The sequence below is a fragment of the Bubalus bubalis genome, chromosome 14 (genome assembly GCF_019923935.1).
Source record: "Bubalus bubalis isolate 160015118507 breed Murrah chromosome 14, NDDB_SH_1, whole genome shotgun sequence".
NCBI lineage: Eukaryota > Metazoa > Chordata > Mammalia > Artiodactyla > Bovidae > Bubalus > Bubalus bubalis.
This window is the reverse complement of record NC_059170.1, coordinates 45758910-45781672: the sequence shown is the minus strand read 5'-3', so window position 1 is coordinate 45781672 and position 22763 is coordinate 45758910. Positions and strand designations below refer to the sequence as shown.

At 47.4% G+C, this 22763-nt stretch overlaps 1 protein-coding gene across 5 annotated transcripts; it reads right to left on the bottom strand.

Moving 5' to 3' along the window:
• Nucleotides 1–1949: 1949 nt before the first annotated feature.
• On the bottom strand, nt 1950–12893 carry LOC102409265. 5 transcript variants are annotated; one of them, XR_003103192.3, is made up of 6 exons: nt 12349–12888; nt 10062–10214; nt 9738–9898; nt 8374–8444; nt 3025–3400; nt 1950–2168 (listed from the first exon to the last, which is right to left on the bottom strand). XR_003103192.3 is itself a non-coding variant. In XM_006077233.4 (2 exons), exons 1-2 carry the CDS (start codon nt 12727–12729, stop codon nt 3167–3169), a joined length of 615 nt encoding a protein of 204 aa, XP_006077295.1. In that variant the 5' UTR covers nt 12730–12893; the 3' UTR covers nt 2181–3166. The 5 variants fall into 5 exon arrangements, 1 of the variants encoding a protein (XP_006077295.1); XR_003103191.3 differs by lacking the exon at nt 8374–8444 and having other exon boundaries at nt 12349–12886; XR_006544581.2 differs by lacking the exon at nt 8374–8444 and having other exon boundaries at nt 1950–2071; nt 12349–12886.
• Nucleotides 12894–22763: the final 9870 nt, after the last annotated feature.

The following is a 22763-nucleotide window of genomic DNA, read 5'->3' as shown; positions in this document are numbered from 1 at the left end:
ACCCACTCCAGTATTCTTGCCTGGAGAATCCCATGTGCAGAGGAGCCTGGTGGGCTCTAGTCCGTGGGTCACAAAGAGTCGGACAGGACTGAGTGACTAACACTTTTACTGTCACTTCAGGGCCCAATATTCCACCTTTGGATCTTATCCCTTTGAGAATCTGATGGGAGTTCTAAACTCTCCCAGGGAAATGGAACCTAAACACACACACAACTTTGCACCTAATTTTGAGAATTTCATGGATACTCCCCCAGGAAGGCAGTGCTATGGAGTGGTCCAAGTGGACCCTCAAATATGGGCTCCGAAAGGGAGGAGAAAAGCGGAAGAAAGGGAGGAGGTGCCAGTATCCTTATCCTACAAAGCTGGGAATCGAGAGTTACATCAGCAACTGTTGTTGAAATAGGAGGTGCTCCTGCAGAAACCAGAAACAGTCTCAGAAAGTTCACACATTGGGAACAGGGACCTAAATGCTCATCTGAGAGACTGCAGGCTGAGTAGCTACTGTCTAATGATGGGGACTGAGGAATGGAGGTACAAGTTTGAGATCTGGAGTTTGGAGAGAAAAACATAAACTGGAACTAACTTCCAAAAAATGTTGTCTCTCGGACAGTAGGAAATCTCAGCAGGTGAGGTGCAGCTGTTTTCATGTTAACATTTTCTGATACGTCTGAGTTGTTGCCACATATGTGTGTGTGTGTATGTACTGTATATTACTTTGGTAAATAAAAATAACTTTTATTTTAAAAGCCTTGCTTTGTGTCTGCCCTTGTCTCTACCCCTGCAGGTCCCCAAGGCAGGCAAACCCTGCATCCCTCCAGCAGGCTGGCTCACTCCCACCTGCGGAGCAGAAACAGCCCTGCTTCCGCCACCTAATTCTGTGTCATAAAAACCCAAAAATGCTGACTCAAAACAGTAATGCATTCTTTCTCACCATTCTGTGGATTGACCAGGTGGTTCTGGCTGGGAGCTCAGGAGAGCTGGTGACCAGAAGCCTCTGTTGCTGTGTGTGTGTGTGTGTGTGTGTATGTGTGTGTGCATATGGTGCGTGGTGTGTGTGCATGCTGTATGTGTGCATGGTATGTGTGTGTATGGTGTGTGTGTGTGGTGTGTGTGTGTGTATGATATATGTGTGCATATGGTGTGTGGTGTGTGTATGGTGTGTGTGTGTGTATGGTGTATGTGTGTGGGGTATATGTGTGTATGGTGTGTGTGTGCATATGGTGTATAGTGTGTGTGTATGGTGTATGTGTGTGGTATATGTGTGTATGGCGTGTGTGTGTGTGGTGTGTGTATGGTGTATGGTGTGTGTGTGTGTGTGTATGGTATGTGTATGTATGGTCTGTGTGAGTGTATGGTGTGTGGTATGTGTGTGTGGTGTATGTGTGTATATGGTGTGTGGTGTAAGGGAGGTATGTGTGTACGATGGGTGTGTGCATATGGTGTGGTGTGTGTGTGTGTGTGTGTGTGTGCATATGGTGTGTGGGGTGTGTGTGTGGTATATGTGTATATTTGTTGATGTGTGCATGTGTGGCATGTGTGTGTATGCATGCTATGTGTGTGTGCAGACACAGCCACTCTGCACAAGTGTTTCCTGAATGTCTGTCCAGGTGCAACCTGCAAGGACTCGGGTTGAGGGTCCCAATTCCCAGCCTGTCTCACTCGGGAGGGAGACCATTGTGACAGGGTGAGAAGGGAGGGGAAGGACCAGTGGCCAGATAAGCATCTTAGCGGGACTTCTGATGGTCTTCTGAGGCTTCTAGGCAAGAGCGTAAGAGGCAAGACGGTCACACCCACTGAGCTCCCCAGGTGGGGGCGTGGAGCCACCATCAGACAGGTCCGTGGGGTGTTGTCTCTGAAGGAGACACAGAAATCTGGAGCACACTTTGCCTCCAGGAAGAAACAGAAAAGGAGAGAGACCCTTGAGTATGAATTCTTCTGTATCTTCTGGGTTTTATTTGATGTGAGCAGCTCTTCAAAAGCAGAACTTAAGATCGATCCTGGCAAAGTAGACAATAATTCACCCGAGTTTCTTCATAAAGAGGAATCAGTCAAATCCAAATTGAAGAGAATTCTGCAAAACAAATGGGTTCCCTGGATGGCTCAGCAGGTAAAAAATCTGCCTACAATGCAGGAGATGTGGGTTCCAATCTCTGGATCAGGAAGTTCCCCTAGAAAAGAAAATGGCAACCCACTCCAGTATTCTTACCTGGGAAATCCCACGGACAGAGGAGCCTGGCAGGCTACAGTCCATGGGCTCACAGAGTCAGACACGACTGAGAAACTAAGCATGCACGCACAAATGCCAAAGGAACAACCTGAACGCTTTAAAATACCAGCGTCTGGAAAGGCAAGGTGGGTAGGAGAAGGTTCAAATGAGAGGCAGGAGAGAAGACCCAGCAGTCGGGGGAGGCGATGGCCTTATCTGGACCCTGGATCAAGAGGGAAAGGCCAGGATTAGGAAAACTGGCAAAATCTGAATATTGGCCCCAGAGAGAGACCAGATGTGCCTCTAAGATTCACTGGTGTGATAAGGGTTTTGTTCTTATAAAGGAGAATGTTCATGTCTTAGAATAGACGTGCAGACTTACCTGCACAAAATGTGCAACTTTCAAATAGTCCAGGGGAAAAAAAAAGAACCAAGAGGAAAAGAATGAGGGAAATATTACTGATTTTTTTTGGACCAATGTCTGTGTTTCTATATCGAGATAAGAGTAAATGTGGCAAAATGTTAACTGGTGATGAATTTGACAGTTATTATTCTCACAGTTTTCTGTGGCTGAAAATTTTTTCAAATGAAAAGTCAGGGGAAAACTAAGATGAACATAAAATAAAAATCCTTTTTAAACAATTGCTTATGAAAGGAAAAATTAATGAGTGTTGGCAGATTCTAGAATGAATGTTGAAACTTTTCATATTTTAGTCAAAAACACATCCCTCCCCTGGACGGCAGTGGCCAGCTGACCCGCCCCCTCCTGCAGGTGACAGGACGCTCAGGCTTCCAGATGCCTTTTTAAAAACACTCACCCGGACTCCACACAAAGGGAGAAACAAATCACGGTAAAGGCGCTGAGGGAGCCACACGCTCAGAAAATTCTCCGTTCTTTGCAAGCATGTACACGTTTCCAACAATGCAATGACCTGACCTTTTTCACACGCCAAGCCAAAGTCATTTTTCTTTGAATAAGCTCAGATTTAGAACAAGAAAATTATCCATGTGGCCTTTAAAGCACGAGTGTGATTGTGGGAGCTCCCAGCACCAGAGCAGCGAGAGGGGCCAGGTTGACGGCTGGTGACTTGGGTCCATTGGATCAGTGATGTCCCTCCTTCCACATGCAGGTGCTGGTCGGTTCACCACGAATTCAGAGTATGGACTGGCCACCACGCTGCATTTCTGGTAAAACTGGAGATAATAAGAAAGAAAACTCATTACCATTCATGGTCGCCCAGCAGGGAGTTGACCCTGATAGACGTCTGCAGAGGAGGGTGTTGATAGTACTAGGGGGCACCCAGGGAGAGGGGTCCTGGCTGGGCCAGTAGTGCCTGCAGAGGGGAAACCTGAGATGCAAAGAGGTGTGGAAAACTGGAGGTGCTGAGTACAAGGTCTTGAATTTGACTCTGGGTATTCAGATTCGGGATCCAATCCTGAGCTGGCACAGTCTCTCCAAGCCTTATCACCTTCATCCCTAAACCGGGAAGGTGAGGAGCCACCAAGAGCTGTGCTCTGAAGATAAAGAGAGGGGAAGCCTCTGAAGCCCCTGGGTGTGGATGAGCACAGACCAGACCTGGACATGCTCCACGGGGACTAGACCTGGGGTTCCTCCATCACTGCTCAGGGGCGAGTGGAAGGTGTGCTTTGTGGCCCTGGCAGGGAAAGTGGGGAAGGTGGGACCAAGGAGCCACCCTCCAAGGAGAAAAGAGATGCCTCATGAACTGCAGGGCTTCTGCTTCCATGAGTGGAATTTGCAAGTTTGGATTCTGAACTGAACCCCTCAAGAAAACAGGGCTGAGACTAAGACAGGATCTGTCACCCACCTCCCCACCAACTCCCCACTAAATATGTGCCGAAGAAAGCGGTTTCATAGTTATATCCATGGAGAAAAGAGGGAGCCTTCAGAAGAGCCTGATTCACTGGGACAACTGGTCGGCCACCTGGGAAAAATAAAGCAGGATCCCCACCTTACTCCTCAGCCCAAAATAGACACAAGAAAAGATGCTCGGCACCGCTGTTCATCAGAGAGATGCAAATCAAAACCACAATGAGATGTCAGCTCACACCTGTCAGAATGGCCACCATCAAAAAGACCACAGATAACAAATGTGGCCGACAATGTGCAGGAAAGGGAATACTCATACTCTGCTGCTGGGAATGGAAAAAGAGGCAGCCACTATGGAAAACATACGGAGGTTCCTCAAAAAATCAAAAATAGAATTACCATATGAGCCAGCAATACTACTCCTGGGTATTGTCTTGAAGAAAACAAAATATTAATTTGAAATATTTAATTTATTTAATATTTATTTTATTTAATTTGAAATATTTGTTATATGCACCCCTATGTTCACTGCAGGTCAGGAAGCAACAGTTAGAACTGGACATGGAAAAGGAGTTCGTCAAGGCTGTATATTGTCACCCTGTTTATTTAACTTATATGCAGAGTACATCATGAGAAACACTGGACTGGAAGAAACACAAACTGGAATCAAGATTGCCGGGAGAAATATCAATAACCTCAGATATGCAGATGACACCATCCTTATGGCAGAAAGTGAAGAGGAACTCAAAAGCCTCTTGATGAAGGTGAAAGTGGAGAGTGAAAAAGTTGGCTTAAAGCTCAACATTCAGAAAACTAAGATCATAGCATCTGGTCCCACCACTTCATGGGAAATAGATGGGGAAACAGTGGAAACAGTGTCAGACTTTATTTTTCTAGGCTCCAAAATCACTACAGAAGGTGACTGCAGCCATGAAATTAAAAGACGCTTACTCCTTGGAAGGAAAGTTATGACCAACCTAGACACCATATTCAAAAGCAGAGACATTACTTTGCCAACAAAGTTTCGTCTAGTCAAGGCTATGGTTTTTCCTGTGGTCAGGTATGGATGTGAGAGTTGGACTGTGAAGAAGGCGAGCACCGAAGAATTGATGCTTTTGAACTGTGGTGTTGGAGAAGACTCTTGAGAGTCCCTTGGACTGCAAGGAGATCCAACCAGTCCATTCTGAAGGAGATCAGCCCTGGGATGTCTTTGGAAGGAATGATGCTAAAGCTGAAACTCCAGTACTTTGGCCACCTCATGCGAAGAGTTGACTCATTGGAAAAGACTCTGATGCTGGGAGGGATTGGGGGCAGGAGGAGAAGGGGACGACAGAGGATGAGATGGCTGGATGGCATCGCTGACTCGATGGACATGAGTCTCAGTGAACTCCGGGAATTGGTGATGGACAGGGAGGCCTGGCGTGCTGCAATTCATGGGGTCGCAAAGAGTCGGACGTGACTGAGCGACTGATCTGATCTGATCTGATGTTCACTGCAGCATTATTTGCAATAACCAAGATATGGAAGTAACCTAAGTGCCTACCAGTATATGAATGGATACTGATTAGTTTTTATATATGGATACAGTTTAGGTTATATATATATATATATACACACACACACACACACACACACACACACACATGGAATATTAGTCATTAAAAAGAAGTTAATCTTGCCATTTACAACAACACAGATAAATCTAGAGTGTTTTATGCTAAGTGAAATAAGCCAGACAGAGAGGGACAAATACTGCACACGGTATTTTCATTATATGTGGAATCTAACAAACAAAACGGAAACAGACTCATAAATACAAAGAAGAAACAGGTGGTCACCAACAGGTCAGGGGTTGAGTAAAATAGCTGAAGGAGATGAAGAGCCACAAACTTCCAATTACAAAGTAAATAATTCACAGGGATGTGGTTTACAGCTAACAGAATATAGTAATAAATACTAATCTTTATGTATGGTGACAGATGGTTACTAGAATTATTGCTATGATCATTTCATAATGCATTTGATTGTCAAATTACTATGTAGTACATTTGACACTAACATAATATTGTTCATCAACTACACTTCAATAAATTAATAAGTACATAAATAAATAAATTCCAGATGGGTCAGAAATTTAAACATTAAAACAAACCATATAAGCATTAGGAAAAATGGAATATGTTTTTAAATTAAGCTCAGAGTGGGAAAGATTTTTCTCAGCAAAACAAAATTTGGAAGGCATTTTTTAAAGTAATAAATGTAATTATATTAAAAATTTAAATTCAAGTGTCTAATAAAAGTCCAATTATAAACAAAATACAAAGAGATTTACAACTTGGGGGTTGGCAAAGGTCAATTTCCTTAATATATAAAGCACTTCTAGATATCAATTAAAAAAAACCCAACTGAAGTGAAGTGAAAGTTGCTCGGTCATGTCTGACTCTTTGCGACCCCATGGACTGTAGCCCAGCATGTTCCACTGTCCATGGGATTCTCCAGGCAAGAATACTGGAGTGGGTAGCCATTCCCTTCTCCAGGGGATCTTCCCAACCCTAGGATCGAACCCAGGTCTCCCATATTGCAGGCAGATTCTTTACCATCTGAACCACCAGGGAAGTCCAGAAAAAGGCCAACAACCTAATTAAAAAAAAAAAAAAACACGAGATAGAGAACGCCCTGGTGGTCCAATGTTTAAGACTCCGTGTTTCCACTGCAGGGAGCATGGGTTCAATCCTTGGTCCGGGAACTAAGATCCTACATGCTAGGTGGTACAGCCAAAAAAAAAAAAAGATGGGAAAGGTTAGAAAAGAACTTATAGAAATGGGAATAAAGGGTCTTTGAACATAATGAGAAGATGTTTTAACCACACTGGTATAAAGAAGAAAGAATTATAATGACTACTACATACCAATTACTTTTAGCTCCTGGGCTGGCAAATATCAAAAAGTTTGATGGCCCTCTGTGTTGGTGAGGGTGTAGAGAAACAGAAGCTCTCAAATACTGTTGATGGGACTTAAGAAATCAGTACAATCGCCCTTTAAAGGGCATTTTGACAATATTTATCAAAACTAAAAATGCACATATCTTTTGGCCAAGAACACCACTGCCGGGATTTATCCTGCAGACACATAGGCACTTGTGCCAAGCAGTCTAGTTACAACGATAAAGATGCTCACTGTGGCTTAGAGAGACAGCAAGATTGGGAGCAACCCAAAGGCCTGGAAATAAAGAATTGGTTAAACAAATATACAATGCTACAAGGGATACTAGCAGCCACTTTTTAAAATGAAGAAGCACTTTCCGTGCCCATACAAAACTATCTCCAAAATATATTAAATGAATTTATATAGAGTTGCCCCTCCCACAGTGGGATTGTGTTCAGGCCCCCAACCCCACCTTCAGCCACACTCCAAAATCCTCAGATGCTCAACTTCCTCATATAAAATGGTGTAGTGTTTGCATATGATAGACCTCCATCCTCCCATAAACTTTAAATCATCTCTAGATTGCCTACAATACCTAATACAATGCTGGCCCACACAGCAAATCCAGGTTTTGCTTTTTGGAACTTTCTGGAATTTGGGGGGAGGAATTTTTTTTTAAATTTATTTATTTTTAATTGAAAAGTGAAAGTCCCTCAGTCGTGTCCAGCTCTTTGGGACCCCATGGACTATACAGTTCATGGAATTCTCCAGGCCAGAATACTGGAGTGGGTAGCCTTTTCCTTCTCCAGGAGATCTTCCCAACCCAGGGATCCAACACAGGTCTCCTGTATTGCAGGCGGATTCTTTACCAGCTGAGCCACCAGGGAAGCCCAAGAATAGTGGAGTGGGTAGACTGTCCCTTCTCCAGCGGATCTTCCCAACTCAGGAATCGAACTGGGATCTCCTGCATTGCTGGCCAATGCTTTACCAACTGAGCTATCAGGGAACCTCTTTTAATTGAAAGATGATTACTTCACAGTATTGTGTTGGTTTCTGCCAAACATCAACATGAATCAGCCATAGGTATACCTATGTCCCCTCCCTTTTCCTCCCTCCACCTCCCTCCCCATCCCACCCCTCTAGGTTGTTACAGAGCCCCCATTTAAGTTCAGCAAATTCCCATTGGCTATCTATTTTACATACGGTAATGTATGTTTCCATGTTACACTCTCCATATATTCTACCCTCTCTTTCCTCCTTTGGGGGAATATTTTTGATCCACAATCTATTGAACCCATAGTGTGAAATCTGCAGATAGGAAAGGCTGACTCTGTGTGTGTGTGTGCGTGTGTGCCCTGCATATATTTATATGTACATACAAATGTATATAATCTATATTATACATTTGTACATACCTTGCACAAAATATACACACATATATGCTTGCAGGGAATACCTCTGGAAGACGCACAGGTAGTGGTTCTCTCTAGAGAAGAAGAAGGGATAGAGGGGTGAAGCCACTTATGTTTCATGTGTGATTATACTAACATGTAGATGTTTTACCTATTTTGAAAAATAACACACTTTACACTTGGGTAGATCAGCCACGTCTTCCTCGTGGACAAGTTCAATCCCTCAAGACAGAAACCAGACTCCTAGGGGACCCCAAAGGTGATGCAGGCTTGGAAATGGAGAGACCCATTGGAGGGCCCAGTGCACCCCGCTGCTCTAGGCTGGAGCCAGCCCCAAACCCAGGGAACATGCTTCTGGAAAACTGGCCAGGCAGAGAGAGAGATGGCGTGGGGAGAGGGGTGGTGGGCTCTCCTAGGCCAGGAGCCAGTCACCTCCAAGAGAAGAATGAAGAAGGAGGCAGGGCCAGGACAAGACTCAAGGAGGTGGCTGGGTTGGGGAGGGCTGCTGAGAGGGGCCTGGCTCAGCCCAGGGTGGGGTGGAGATGCAGAGAGCTCCTTCTCAGACAAAGACCTGGGCCCAGCAGCCTCTGAGCAACTTGAAGGTCCCACAAGGCTGGAAACAGCCCCCCAACCCCACAGCCACATTTCCGCCCAGAAGTCGGCCTGTGTTCGCGGCCACCACACAGGCTGGACTGAGTCAAGGAATTCCAAGAACAGTTGCTCCTGCACTACCAGGCGACCCCCCGCCAGATGTGCGGTTGAGCTGGACTTGGGTCTGCACTCTGTAACATCAGCCATTTCTCTGCGCCCAGGTTTTCCCCTCTGTGTCTCAGTTAAGTGTTCCTTTTGGAAACTTTCAGCCCTTTTATGGCATAGTTAAGGGGAGAGGAATTTTTCCAGAACTCAAAAGACGCTGGTTTAGCTGGGTTGGGAGGAGAGGGCGATTTAGGGGAGAAGAGCCGGAGCAGCTGTGGCTGGGGTGAGGGTGGAGGGACAACATGAGACCTTGGGGAGCGGGGGACTGGGCTCCTCTGGGCCTGGGCCACCTGTCCCAGGGGCCACGGGAGCTGAGTCTCGACGGCCTCCACACATTACAGCTCTCCAGCCTTTGGTCCTCCGGTACCTCTCATCACCCCTCAAGTCTCCTGCCCTGGCACTGTCAACACTCAGCACACATGTTCAAACGTGCCCTGCCAGCCCCGGGACCCATGGTTCCCTTCCTCCCCACTGCTTGCCTTCACCTCTCTCCAGCGACACCAGAGAGAAAAACTGCTGGGAAAAAGAACTTTCTGGAATCCACTCCAGCTAAAGCTGCTAAGAGCAACTCAGAGGAGAGCAAGTAAAGTCCACGGAGGCCACTAACCCACCCGGACTCCAGGGATTTGCAGGGACTTCCGGGGGTCTTTGGAGCCCACTCAGACCCCCTCGGCCCAGCCCTCTGTGAGGCGTCTGCTTTCTCCACTCTGTCCTCTTCCTCCCATGGCTTGTTGATTTCCTGCCAAACCATTTCCCTCCTGGCTCCAAACTTCTGTCGGGAAAGAAATGAAATCAGCACTTGGAGGGCTGGAAGGGGAAAAACAGCTGCTTCTAACAAAGTGGGGTGGGGGAGGGGCTGGCGAGCAGCTGGATCCTGGTGGAAAAGGAAGTGTCTGGTGGGGGCGCCAAGCTCATAGCCGGAGGGCCAAACTCACAGCCCAGCGGGCACCAGGATGGAGGCTTCCTATGGGCGTCTTGGGCTGCAGTCTTCAGACGCAAACACGTCTCATGTCCACATTAACTGTCCTCGGCTGTGTGTTTCCCTCCACTTGATAGATAAGAGTCCAGCATCTTTCCTCTTGACTCTCCTATGAAGAAAAATTATAGTGCATGTGTTTGGAACATGATAGAGAACAGTGGAGGCTGTGGTATCAGGACCCTCCACTAATATTGATCAGCACAGGAAGACACGGTGGCCTCCACCAGTTGTGGCCACGTGGAACGTGGGCCTCCGATAATAAATCTGACCTAAAGACCCAGATTCTCGCGCACAAATTGCCTAAGATTTAAATGTTGGCAACTAGCTTCCCTGGTGGCTCAGACGGTAAAGAATTTGCCTGCAATGTAGGAGACCTGGGTTCGATCCCTGGGTCGGAAAGATCCCTTGGAGAAGGGAATGGACTCCGGTATTCTTGTCTGGAGAACTCCATGGACAGAGGAGCCTGGTGGGTTTCAGTCCAGGGGGGTCACAAAGAGTCAGACACAACTAAGCAACTAATGAGTGCAGAGGCCTTAAGGCACTGGCAGACCAGCTCGCTGGGGCTGAGCAAAATTAATGTGAGAGCTGGGCCGACAGGTCAGAGGCGGAAACCCTGCTTTATGGGTGAAAGCTGATGAGTGGACTTGGCTGATCGGGCCACCGTGGCCTGGAGTGGGCAATGCCCGGGGCCCCACCCACCCCTTGGGTCTCCTTATAACAGCTTGTATCGCTGACTCCTCCCCCCTCAAAAGGGCTTTTGCTCTCCAGAGAGTGCCCCTGGGGCTCGTCCTTGAAAGGCTGTCCGCCTGCCACAGAGTTTCCTTGCCTGGAGACGGTGAGCCCGGAGCACTGGAACTTCACAGTCTTCTTCCACACCCACTCATCCACCATCTTTGGTGAAGGACTAACAGGAGTATGGACATTTGGCCCTCTTGCCTCGAGTCAGGATAACCCTGAGCATTCCTCACGCTCCAGAGGTCCCAAGGCTAACACACCCTCTGCGGGACTCTGCCTAAAATTGCTCCCGCCGTGGCCTTCCCTCTGTCCTGACCTGCTTTCTCCACTCCCTTAGAAGTTTCTCCTGGGAGAACTTCCTTAATAAACCACAGGCACATGAGCCCTTGTCCCAGGATCTGTTCTGGAGGCCCCTCCCGTAGACACAGCCGGGCTAACAGACAACTCCGCCCACAGTGGAAAAAAGAAGTTTGCCAGGAGCTGAAACCACAGTCAGAGAGCCTCAGAACTGTCAAAGGACACTGCCTTTTCTGAGAATCAGCTTAGGATGCTCAGGGCTCCCACAACCCCTCTACTCTCCTGTCCCACCCCACCCCTTCCTCTGCAGGTCACCCTTCTTTTACCTTGTGGTTGCTCCCAAAGCTCCCCCTCCCCCAGGTCCACCCCCCACCACCTGGCAGCCATGCAGACTGTATATCTGACCCCACCCTAGGCCCAGGGGTGGGACTTGACTGGTAAAAGCCAATTTCAGTAAGTCCCAGCCCTGTCGCATAGTGGCTGGTACAAATAACCCACCTGGAAGTCATTTAGAAAACAAACAAACAAAAATTCCCAGGGAATGCTCTGGGGAGTGGGGCACAAGTAACTCAGTTATCTTGAAGATGGAAATTCTAAAAGACAGATGCAACCTTGATATGAAGGCTTGGAAAATGAGGGAAGTCCGTGAGAATAAGGGTTAGGGTTAGCGGCCAGACTGGATGGTTGTGATGGACTCTATGGCTTCCCCTGTGGCTCAGTGGTAAAGAACCCATCTGCCAATGCAGGAGATGCAGGAGACACAGGTTCAATTCCTGGGTCAGGAAGAGTCCCTGGAGAAGGGAATGGCAAGCCACTCTAGTATTTTCGCTTGGGAAAATCCCATGGACAGAGGAGCCTGGTGGGCTACAGTCCATGGGGTTGCAAACAGTCAGACGTGACCGAGCAGGCACTCACGCAAAGAAGAGGTTGGATGAGAAAATGGACGAGAAAGGAGGACAGAGACCAAACCTGGTGTCTGTTGGTTGCAACCAAAAGCACCTAGGAAGTGAAGGAAGCCAGTTAGTGCTGTGGGCAGCTGGGACACCCAGGACAGAGGTGACCACCAGAGAGAGGCAAGGGCCTCAGAGTTACCCCAACAAGGGGGAAGGGACCTGGGGCATTTACCCATCAACTCCCACCAGCCAGAGCAGCAGGGCTCCGGCTCCTGGGGCCTCCCACTAGAAGGAGGAGGAGATTTTTTTCAAACTCACGATGCCTGGGTCCACGTCCAGAGATCCTGGGTCCACGTCCAGAGATCCTGGGTTCACAAGCCCCAGCGCTAGGGCTGGAGAAAGCTCCCCAGGGAATCCATGTGCACAGTACGGCTTGGGAAGCCCCAGTCTCGCTGACTTCTCGGATCCCCTGGAGCCTGCAGGCTTAGGGCCTCCCTCAGTAAGTTCAGCTGAGGATGGAAACCCTGGGAAAGCCGCCAGTGCAGCTGGAGATAAATCACTCACGGGCCAGGACCATAGCCGGTGGAGGCTTGAGAAGCAGGGGCTTTGGCCTTCACTCCACTGTTTGCGCTCCCGTGACCAGAACGGAGCCCGACCCACAGACGTTCTTTTCAGGAGGAAAGAAAAAATGTCAAGCATATTTTCTGAGGTTTATTTTCCTCCCAGTGTCCTGAGGAAACCTTCCTAAAGCTCAGGCACCCTCAACCGAGTCTCCGGTATAACATCAAAGACTTTGAAATCGATACCCAGTGTGATTTTGCTAAAGTAAATAAAAACCAGGGGAGGAGGAAAATTAAAAAGAGCCTGGGTCTAGGAGAGGCCAAACCTCCACCAAGAAGGTAAAAAAAAGAGGCTGGTTGGGGTAGGGGAGGGAGCAGAATTCTGAGTTTCAAATTCAGGGAAAGGGTTGCCAGATTCAGCAAATAAAAAAAGCCTCGTTCAATCAAAAACTGGATGCCTAGTTCAATTTGAATTGCAGATGAACATGGAATAATTCTTTCAGTGTAGAAGTGTGTCCTATGCAATAGGGGGCATACTTATATTAAATATTGCATGGGGCAAATATTAAAAGTGGCATGCATTGCCTATCTGAAATTCAAACTTAACTAGGCATCCTGATTTTATCTGGCAACCTACAGGTGAGTAGATAGGTCTCAACTGATTGTGCTGTGCTGTTGTGTCTGACTCTTTGTGACTCCATGGGCCATAGCCTGCCATGCTCCTCTGTCCATGGGATTCTCCAGGCAAGAATACTGGAGTGGGTTGCCATTGAAACTCATTCAGTTCAGTCAGTTCAGTTGCTCAGTCAGGTCCAACTCTTTGTGACCCCATGAGCTGCAGCACACCAGGCCTGCCTGTGCATCCCCAACTCCCGGAGTTTGCTCAAACTCATGTCCATCAAGTCAGTGATGCCAGCCAACCATCTCATCCTCTGTCGTCCCCTTCTCCTCCTGCCTTCCATCTTTCCCAGCATTAGGGTCTTTTCAAATGAGTTAGTTCTTCGCATCAGGTGGCCAAAGTATTGGAGTTTCAGCTTCAGCATCAGTCCTTCCAATGAATATTCAGGACTGATTTCCTCTAGGATGGACTGGTTGGATCTCCTTACTATCCAAGGGACTCTCAAGAGTCTTCTCCAACACCACAGTTCAAAAGCATCAATTCTTCGGTGCTCAGCTTTTTTATAGTCCAGCTCTCACATCCATACATGACTACTGGAAAAACCATAGCTTTGACTAGATGGACCTTTGTTGGCAAAGTAATGTCTCTGTTTTTTAACATGCTGTCTAGGTTGGTCATAGCTTTTCTTCCAAGGAGCAAGAGTCTTTTATTTTCATGGCTGCAGTCACCATCTGCAAAAAAATAAAGTCTGTCACTGTTTCCATTTTTTCCCCATCTATTTGTCATGAAGTGATGGGACCAGATACCATGATCTTAGTTTTCTGAATGTTGAGTTTTAAGCTAGCTTTTTCACTCTGCTCTTTCACTTTCATCAAGAGGCTCTTTAGTTCTTTGCTTTTTGCCATAAGAGTGGTGTCATCTGCATATCTGAGGTTATTGGCATTTCTTCTGGCAATCTTGATTCCAGCTTGTGCTTCACCCAGCCTGGCATTTCGCATGATGTACTCTGCATATAAGTTAAATAAGCAGGGTGACAATATACAGTCTTGACATACTCCTTTCCCAATTTGGAACCTGTCTGTTGTTCCATGTCCAGTTCTAACTGTTGCTTCTTGACCTGCATACAGATTTCTCAGGAGGCAGGTCAGGTGCTCTGGGGTTCCCATCTCTTTAAGAATTTTCCACAGTTTGTCATGATCCACACAGTCAAAGGCTTTGGCATAGTCAATAAAGCAGAATTAGATGTATTTTCTGGAGCTCTCTTGCTTTTTCGATGATCCAATGGATGTTGGCAATTTGATCTCTGGTTCCTCTGCCTTTTCTAAATCCAGCTTGAACATCTGGAAGTTCACAGTTCACCTACTATTGCGGCCTGGCTTGGAGAATTTTGAGCATTACTTTACTAGCGTGTGAGATAAGTGCAATTGTGTGGTAGTTTGAGCAATCTTTGGCATTGCTCTTCTTTGGGATTGGAATGAAAACTGACCTTTTCCAGTCCTGTGGCCACTGCTGAGTTTTCCAAATTTGCTGGCATGCTGAGTGCAGCACTTTAACAGCATCATCTTTTAGGATTTGAAATGGCTCAACTGGAATTCCATCACCTCCACTAGCTTTGTTTGTAGTGATGTTTCCTAAGGCCCACTTGACTTCACATTCCAGGATGTCTGGCTCTAGGTGAGCTGATCACACCATCATGGCTATCTGGGTCATGAAGATCTTTTTTGTATAGTTCTTCTGTGTATTCTTGCCTCCTCTTCTTAATACCTTCTGCTTCTGTTATGTCCATACCATTTCTGTCCTTTATTGTGCCAATCTTTGTATGAAATGTTTCCTTGGCATAATTTTCTTGAAGAGATCTCTAGTCTTTCCCATTCTATTGTTTTTCTCTATTTCTTTGCATCGATTGCTGAGGAAGGATTTCTTATCTCTCCTTGGCCATTCTTTGGAACTCTGCATTCAGACGCTTATATCTTTCCTTTTCTCCTTTGCTTTTCGCATCTCTTCTTTTCTCAGCTATATGTAAGGCCTCCTCAGAAAACCATTTTGCCTTTTTGCATTTCTTTTTCTTGGGGATGCTCTTGATCACTGCCTCTTGTACAATCTCACGAACCTCTGTCCATAGTTCTTCAGGCACTCTGTCTATCAGATCTAATCCCTTGAATCTATTTCTCATTTCCACTGTTTAATCATAAGGCATTTGATTTAGGTCATATCTGAATGGTCTAGTGGTTTTCCCTACTTTCTTCAACTTAAGTCTGAATTTGGCAATAAGGAGTTCATGATCTGAGCCACAGTCTGCTCCCAGTCTTGCTTTTGCTGACTGTATAGTGCTTCTCCATCTTCGTCTGCAAATCAATCTGATTTTTATATTGACCATCTGGTGATGCCCATGTGTAGAGTCTTCTCTTGTGTTTTTGGAAGAGGGTGTTTGCTATGACCAGTGCATTCTCTTAGCAAAACTGTTAGCCTTTGCCCTGCTTCATTTTGTACTCCAAGGCCAAATTTCCCTGTTACTCCAGGTATCTCTTGACTTCCTACTTTTGCATTCCAGTCCCCTATAATGAAAAGGACATCTTTTTTGGGTATTAGTTCTAGAAGGTCTCTTAAGTCTTCATAGAACTGTTCAACTTCAGCTTCTTCAGCATTACTGGTCAGGGTATAGACTTGGATTACCATGATATTGAATGGTTTGCCTTGGAAAAGAACAGAGATCGTTCTGTCATTTTTGAGGCTGCATCCAAGTACTGCATTTTGGACTCTTTTGTTGACTATGAGGGGTACTCCATTTCTTCTAATGGATTCTTGCTCACAATAGTAGATATAATTGGCCTCTGAGTTAAATTCACCCATTCCAGTCCATTTTAGTTCACGATTTCTAAAATGTCGATGTTCACTCTTGCCATCTCCTGTTTGACCACTTCCAATTTATCTTGATTCATGAACCTAACATTTCAGGTTCCTATGTAATATTGCTCTTTACAGCATCAGACTTTACTTCCATCACCAGTCACATCCACAACTGGGCATTGGTTTTGCTTTGGCTCTGTCTCTTCACTCTTTCTGGAGTTATTTCTCCATTGATCTCCAGTAGTATACGGGTACCTACCAATCTGGGGAATTAATCTTTCAGTGTCATATATTTTCGCCTTTTTATACTGTTCGTGGGGTTCTCAAAGCAAGAATACTGAAGTGGTTTGCCATTCCCTTCTCCCGTGGATCACGTTTTGTCAGAACTCTCCACCGTGACCCGTTCGTATTGGGTAGCCCTACACGGCATGGCTCATAGCTTCACTGAGTTGGATAAGGCTGTGGTCCATGTGATCAGTTTGATTAGTTTTCTATGATTGTGGTTTTCATTCTGTCTGCCCTCTGAGGGATAAGGATAAGAGGCTTATGGAAGCTTCCTGATGGGAGAGACTGACTGAGGGGGAAACTGGGTCTTGTTCTGATGGGCAACTGGTTAGGACTCCCTTACCTGGGTGTGAGAGTTACTGATATCTCTGCTTAGGTAGAGGTCTCTGGTCTCACCCCAGCATCCCTGACCAGGCAGGTTGTCTCTGGCCTTCTATTTGTAGGTAGAGTGGAAATGCCAGAAGATGATGTAGAATTAGAAGGAAAAAGGAGAAAAGAAGGGAGGAGGGGGTCCAGCTGGGGGTGTGGGGTGAGGGGCCCCAAATCGCCTGGCCAGCCCTCCCCACTCCAACTCCACCCCACCCCACCCAGCGCTACAGGCCAGGGTAGAAACTGCCTCTCTCTCTGCCATCCAAGGATGTGGAGCGAAGGTCCGAAGACATCCGGTAGCTGCCCCAGCCCAGAAGCGACGGGAGACTGAAGTCTTATTCACCCCGCCCCCGATACTCGATACTCGTGGCCACCCCTTCCCCGCCCCCAACTCCCACCCCCTACACATTTCTCCCGGGTTGCCTCCCTCCATCCTTCTCTCTCCCCACCAAATAAGAAACCGGAGGCGGAAGAGCGGCCAGCGAGGATGCCCCGGGGGCTGCTACCCTCCCCCGGGCAGGATCCGGCTGCCTAGCCGCCTGGGCTGGGGGACCGCAGCTGGAAGAGGCCCCTCGGGCCAAGGTCAGGGTCGGGGGGCCAGCGGCGGGCGTGAGGCTCGAGCCCCTGCATGTGAGAAGGGCCCGAGGGCCGCCTAGATCCGGACTGGCCCCCGCCTCTGCCTGCGGCCCCTTCGTGGAGGATGACGTGGCGGCGCGAGGCAGCGCCATGACTTCGGCCCAGACTTCCATCCCCCGGGATCCCGGGATCCGACCCAAAGAAAAGAACGCAGACCCAGGAGAGACGTGTCCGGAAGCCGTCGCCCGTGGCAGGGGACACGGTTTAATAAATGTTGGTACATCAGCACAGTGCAATGGGACTTTATGTCTCCTGGCATTCCTTAGGTGCCCGATGGGTGACGGGCATCCTGCGAGCCTCTGGGTACACAAAGGTAGAGATAAACTCGGCTCTTTGGCTCTTTCCAGGGAGTGAGGGTTCAGGGGCCGGAGTCACAAGGGTAACAACAGGCCTTTAAGAGTTCAATCTCCAGAACCAGGTAGCCAGCCGCAGGTTTGAACACGGGTCTCTATCCAGCTGTGAGATGCGGACCTCAGAGGGACCTGGGGAGGGTCCAGTGGGGTTCTGCCTGTGAGGCCCTTGGCACAGAGCCTGGCATGTAGGTGAAGCTGCCAACAGTCACCGATTGTCATTATTACTGTTACTATTACTCTAGGAGTGCAATAGGTGCTGGGGGCTTCCCAGGTGGCGCTAGTAGTAAAGAACCCGCCTGCCCATGCCAGGAGACATAAAAGACACGGTTTCAATCCCTGCGTCAGGAAGATCCTCTGGAGGAAGAAAGGGCAACCCACTCCAGTATTCTCGCCTGGGAAATCCCATGGACAGAGGAGCCTGGCGGGCTGCCATCCACAGGGTCGCAAAGAGTCAGACATGACTGAATTGACTTAGTACACAAGCAGGTGCTGTAACAGAAGAATGTACAATGTAGGATGCTGGCACAGAGACCAATGGGCTAAGTACCCTAATAAAGGGCACAGAAGCTTCCAGGAGCACACAGAACAGAAGTACACTCTTAGCACAGAGGATGGGGTGTATCATTCTGCCTGGGGATGTCACCAAAGCTACCACAGGTGGCCGCTCAGCTAGATCATGAAGGATATGAGGTTTGCTGGATAACAAGAAGTGAAAAGGTGTTTCAGGTGGAAGCAAATACGTGGGCCAAGGAGGAGGAGAGAAGGAGCAGGGCAGATTCCAGGATGGGCTTCTAAGTGTCTGGAGGAGACACAGATGAGTGAAGGGTTGCAGCTCTTCCTTCGTGAGCATCTGCCCTCGAGTGCCAAGCTGGCCCTCCCTCTGTGACCATCTGGACCCCACTAGGCACAGCCTCCATCACGGCGAGGTCCCCATCCTTTCAGCGATCACCGCAACCCACTCAAGGTGCTCTGAGGCTGACATCCAAAGGGAAGGTTCTGGGTCTTTTATCTTTTTCTTCCTACAATGATTCTTGGCCCTTGTGCAAATCTGCTTACCCTTTTCCGGCCACCTTTGAGCTCTTCACGGGTGAGTCATTTTTATGTCCATTGGCCAAAATACAAGTGAAAAGATCCCAAGTTCTTGAAAGAAGGGCCTGTAATGATAATATTAGTGATAACAGTTAACAAACATGGCGGCTTCCTCTCCATCAAGCACTGTGCTGATGCCTTCTTTATCACTGTCCTTACCCCCTGGTTTCAGCTAATGCAGCTGAGTTGAAGTGATCTGTTCAAGGGTCATCCAGCTAGTAATGGTGAATCTGAGATTCAAACCCAGGGCTGCCTTACTCCAGAGCTGATTCCAGTACCACTGGGTCATCTTTCTTCTTCTTCTTTTTTTTTTTTTTGGCTTGCAGCATGCAGGATATTAATTCCCAACCAGGGATTGAACCCATGACTCCTACAGTGGAAGCAGAGTCTTAACCACTGGACCACCAGGGAAGTCCCTGAACCATCTACTGAGAAAGCTAAACATGTCTAGTTAGGGCTTGGATCAAGAGAGGGGAGAGGGGAGGGCTCCTAACCTCTTCATTTGGAGGACAAGTTAGCTGGTGAAGATGTCACCAGCCCAACAGGGGCCACAACCATGGACTTGTGTACCCCTGGTGAGTGTCCTATAAGCTCCAGATACCACCCTGCACATCATGTCTTTCAACCAAGGGAAATCACATGAGATCTTTCAACCAAGGGAATTTAACACAGGGAATTTGTTTTGCAGCTTGGACTTCCTGAGGAGCCGAATGGGATGGCGAGGTGACCAGACAGTTTAGTGATAACAGTAAGTCACTGCTGCCATCACTGGGGCCAGGACACGAAGCGGGAAGCTAGGTCACCAGAGCCCATGGCTCAGGCCACCTGGCAGGCGCTGGAACCACAGGGGAGATGTAGCCCAGAAGCACAGGTTTGGGTGGGATGGGGATTTCTGGCAACTACCCTCCAATGTAGTTATGTTTACCCCATTTTAGAGATGAGGAAACTGAGACTTGGAGAGGTTTAGTGACTGGCCCAACCATGATGGAGGTCAGTGTGTCTGTCTTCATAACTCTGGCCAAACCAGTCAGCTCAGGGACTTTGTGAGCCATTAAGAATTCAACAACAGAGGAAGACAACTTAGGAGCCTTCAGGTTCCAAAGACCCGACAGGGATGAGGGTAAGGGATCAAGGGCCCTTGGGTGACAACGATGCCCGTGTGTCTCCTGTGCTGTCCCGCCAAGTCCCAGCTGTAGCCCAGAGAGGCACGTTACGTGAAGCCGCAGCCTGGACTCTGAGTGTTGGGACTAAGGGCGATTCTTTTTCCTTTGAGGTCTTCTGTATTTTCCAAATCTTCCCAGAGGAACACGCACATCTTCATTAGTGGGAAGGACAGCTCATCTCCAGGCATCACTGAAAAGGTACAAGTCTCCAGATGAAGCCTTTAGCAGAAGAAAAGATGGGCCAAAGATGGTGACACGAGGGAAGACTGGTCACACAGGTGGCTCATCACCAGCCTGCAGCCTCCTCCCTGGGAGGGAACACAACCAGGAGGTGAAAACATGCAATGGTAAGAGCTTCCGTTCACACATACACACCCAGCCCTCTTCTGCACAACACACACACATATGACACACACAAATGTACACACACAAACACACTTGTGTGCTCTCATAAGCAGGCCCAGCACACATATTTGCTTACATGTACACATGAAACACACATATAAACACACATTCCCATACACACATAACCACACATGTGCAACAATAACACACACGTACATTTACACATGCCAAACAGAAGTCTGTTGTGCACATGCACACATCACACCCATGTACACACACACACAAACATCACATACACACAGGCTCATTCTGCTTCTTTTCAAATGAGACTTGGCAAAATGTTCCTTGTCACAGCATCTCCCAGAGAGTGTCTGGCCTCCTTGGAGTAGATCCCAGTATCACCTTCCAGGAACAGACAAGGCTTCACCTTTCAGCCCCAGAACACAAGCCAAACAGGTGCCGTCTCACAGGTGGGCCCCAGAGAGCACCTCCCCCTGTGATGCGAGTGGAGGCCCAGGCAGTCCCCCTGAGCACCCAGCAGTCCAGAGGCACCCATCAGGCAGCCTGGGAACTCCCTGAGGACCCACACCCTGCTGGGCCACCCCGAAGTCTCAGGAGCAGCTGCAGAATTGGCAGAGTCCACTTGTCCCCAGAGGAAGTTGCAAGGCCAGACCCAGCTGGGCACCCAGGAAGGCTCCTGGAGTCTCTTTATGAAGCGAGGGGTGCTGGGAAAGCTGAAGAGTCACATCCAAATCAGTGAAGCTGGAACACACCCTCACACCATGCAGAAAAATAAACTCAGAATGCTTAAAGACTTAAATATAAGACAAGACATCATAAAACGCCTAGCAGAGAACATAGGTAAAACATTCTCTGACATAAATCGTACAGATGTTTTCTTAGGTTGGTTTCCCAAGGCAACAGAAATAAAAGCAAAAATAAACAAATGGGACTTAATCAAACTTACAAGCTTTTGCACAACAAAGGAAACCATAAACAAAACAAGAGACAAGACTGGGAGAAAATATTTGCAAATGAGTCAACCAACAAGGGCTTACTTTCCAAAATATACAAACAACTCATACAACTCAATAACAAAAAGCAAACAACCCATCAAAAAATGGCAAAAGACCTAAATAGAAATTTCTCCAAAGAAGACATACAGATGGCCAATAAGCACATGAAAAGATGCTCAACATCAAAATTATTATTACAGAAATGCAAATCAAAACCACAATGAGGTATCACCTAACACCTATCAGAAAGGTCATCATGAAAATGATGTCCAAAAAACAATAAATGCTGGAGAGGGTGTGGAGAAAAGGGAACCCTTCTATACACTGGAAATGTAAATGTGGGAATGTAAATTGATGCAGCCACTATGGAGAACAGTATGGAGGTTCCTTAAAAAACAAGAAGCAGAATTACCACATGATCCAGTAATCCCACTACTGGGCATATATCCAGAGAAAACTCTAAATAAAAAAAAATACATGCACCCTAATGTTCATAGCAGTACTATTCACAATAGCCAAAACTTAAATGTACATTGACAGATGAATGGGTAAAGAAGCCATCATACACACACACACACACACACACACACACACACACACATATAATGGAATATTACTCAGCCATAAAAAAGAATGAAATAATGCCACTTGCAGGATCATGGATGGACCTAGAGATGATCACACCAAGTGAAGTAAGTCAGACAGAGAAGACAATTACCATATGATGTCACTGATATGTGGAATCTAAAATATGACACACACGAACTTATCTAAGAAACAGAAACAGATCCACAAACATAGAGAAGAGACTTGTGGTTGCCAAGGGGGAAGGCAGGAAGGGGAGGGGTGGAGTAGGAGTCTGGGGATTAGTAGATGCAAACTACTGTATGTAGGATGGATAACAACAAGGTCCTACTGTAGCGCACAGGGAACTATATTCAATATCCTGGGATAAACCATAGTGGACAAGGATATGAAAAAAAAAGAAGAAGAAGAAAGAAAGGCCCTTGCTGTCAGAATACTCAGACCAAGCCCCTGTCCCTAGGTGGGCTCAGTTTCCTCCTCTGTAATGAAGGGGGCTCTCAGCACACCTCGGCACATCCCTTACCTGCTGCATCAGGGTCTTGTAGTTCAAGCTGCAGGTTTAGCTCCTGACCTTTACAAGCGAGGGGAGAGGAATTTAATTCAGAGGCTAAAGTACATCCACCACTGTCGGTGCCACTATAAATATACATGCCACTCACTCACCAGAGGGCCCAGGTGGCTCAGGGAGAGAACACACCTCACCAAGTGGTACATTTACCCCCTCTGGGCCCCTTCAGGTTAACCACAGCCCCCTGTGGCTTGCCAAAAACAACTGCCCATATGTTTCCTGGATGACAATGGAGCAGCAAAGGGCCTGGGATGGGAGGGGCCCGCTGGAAGCTGAGGGCCTCCAGGAGGTCTAGAAC

Excerpts from the sequence above, each read along its gene's own strand:
- LOC102409265 (XM_006077233.4), bottom strand. The coding sequence starts at position 12,729 with ATGCTTGACATTTTTTCTTTCCTCCTGAAAAGAACGTCTGTGGGTCGG. Across the intron at positions 3,401-12,348 it reads TGGACGTGGACCCAGGCATC|TTTTACCAGAAATGCAGCGT; the intron begins GTGAGTTTGAAA and ends TATTATCTCCAG.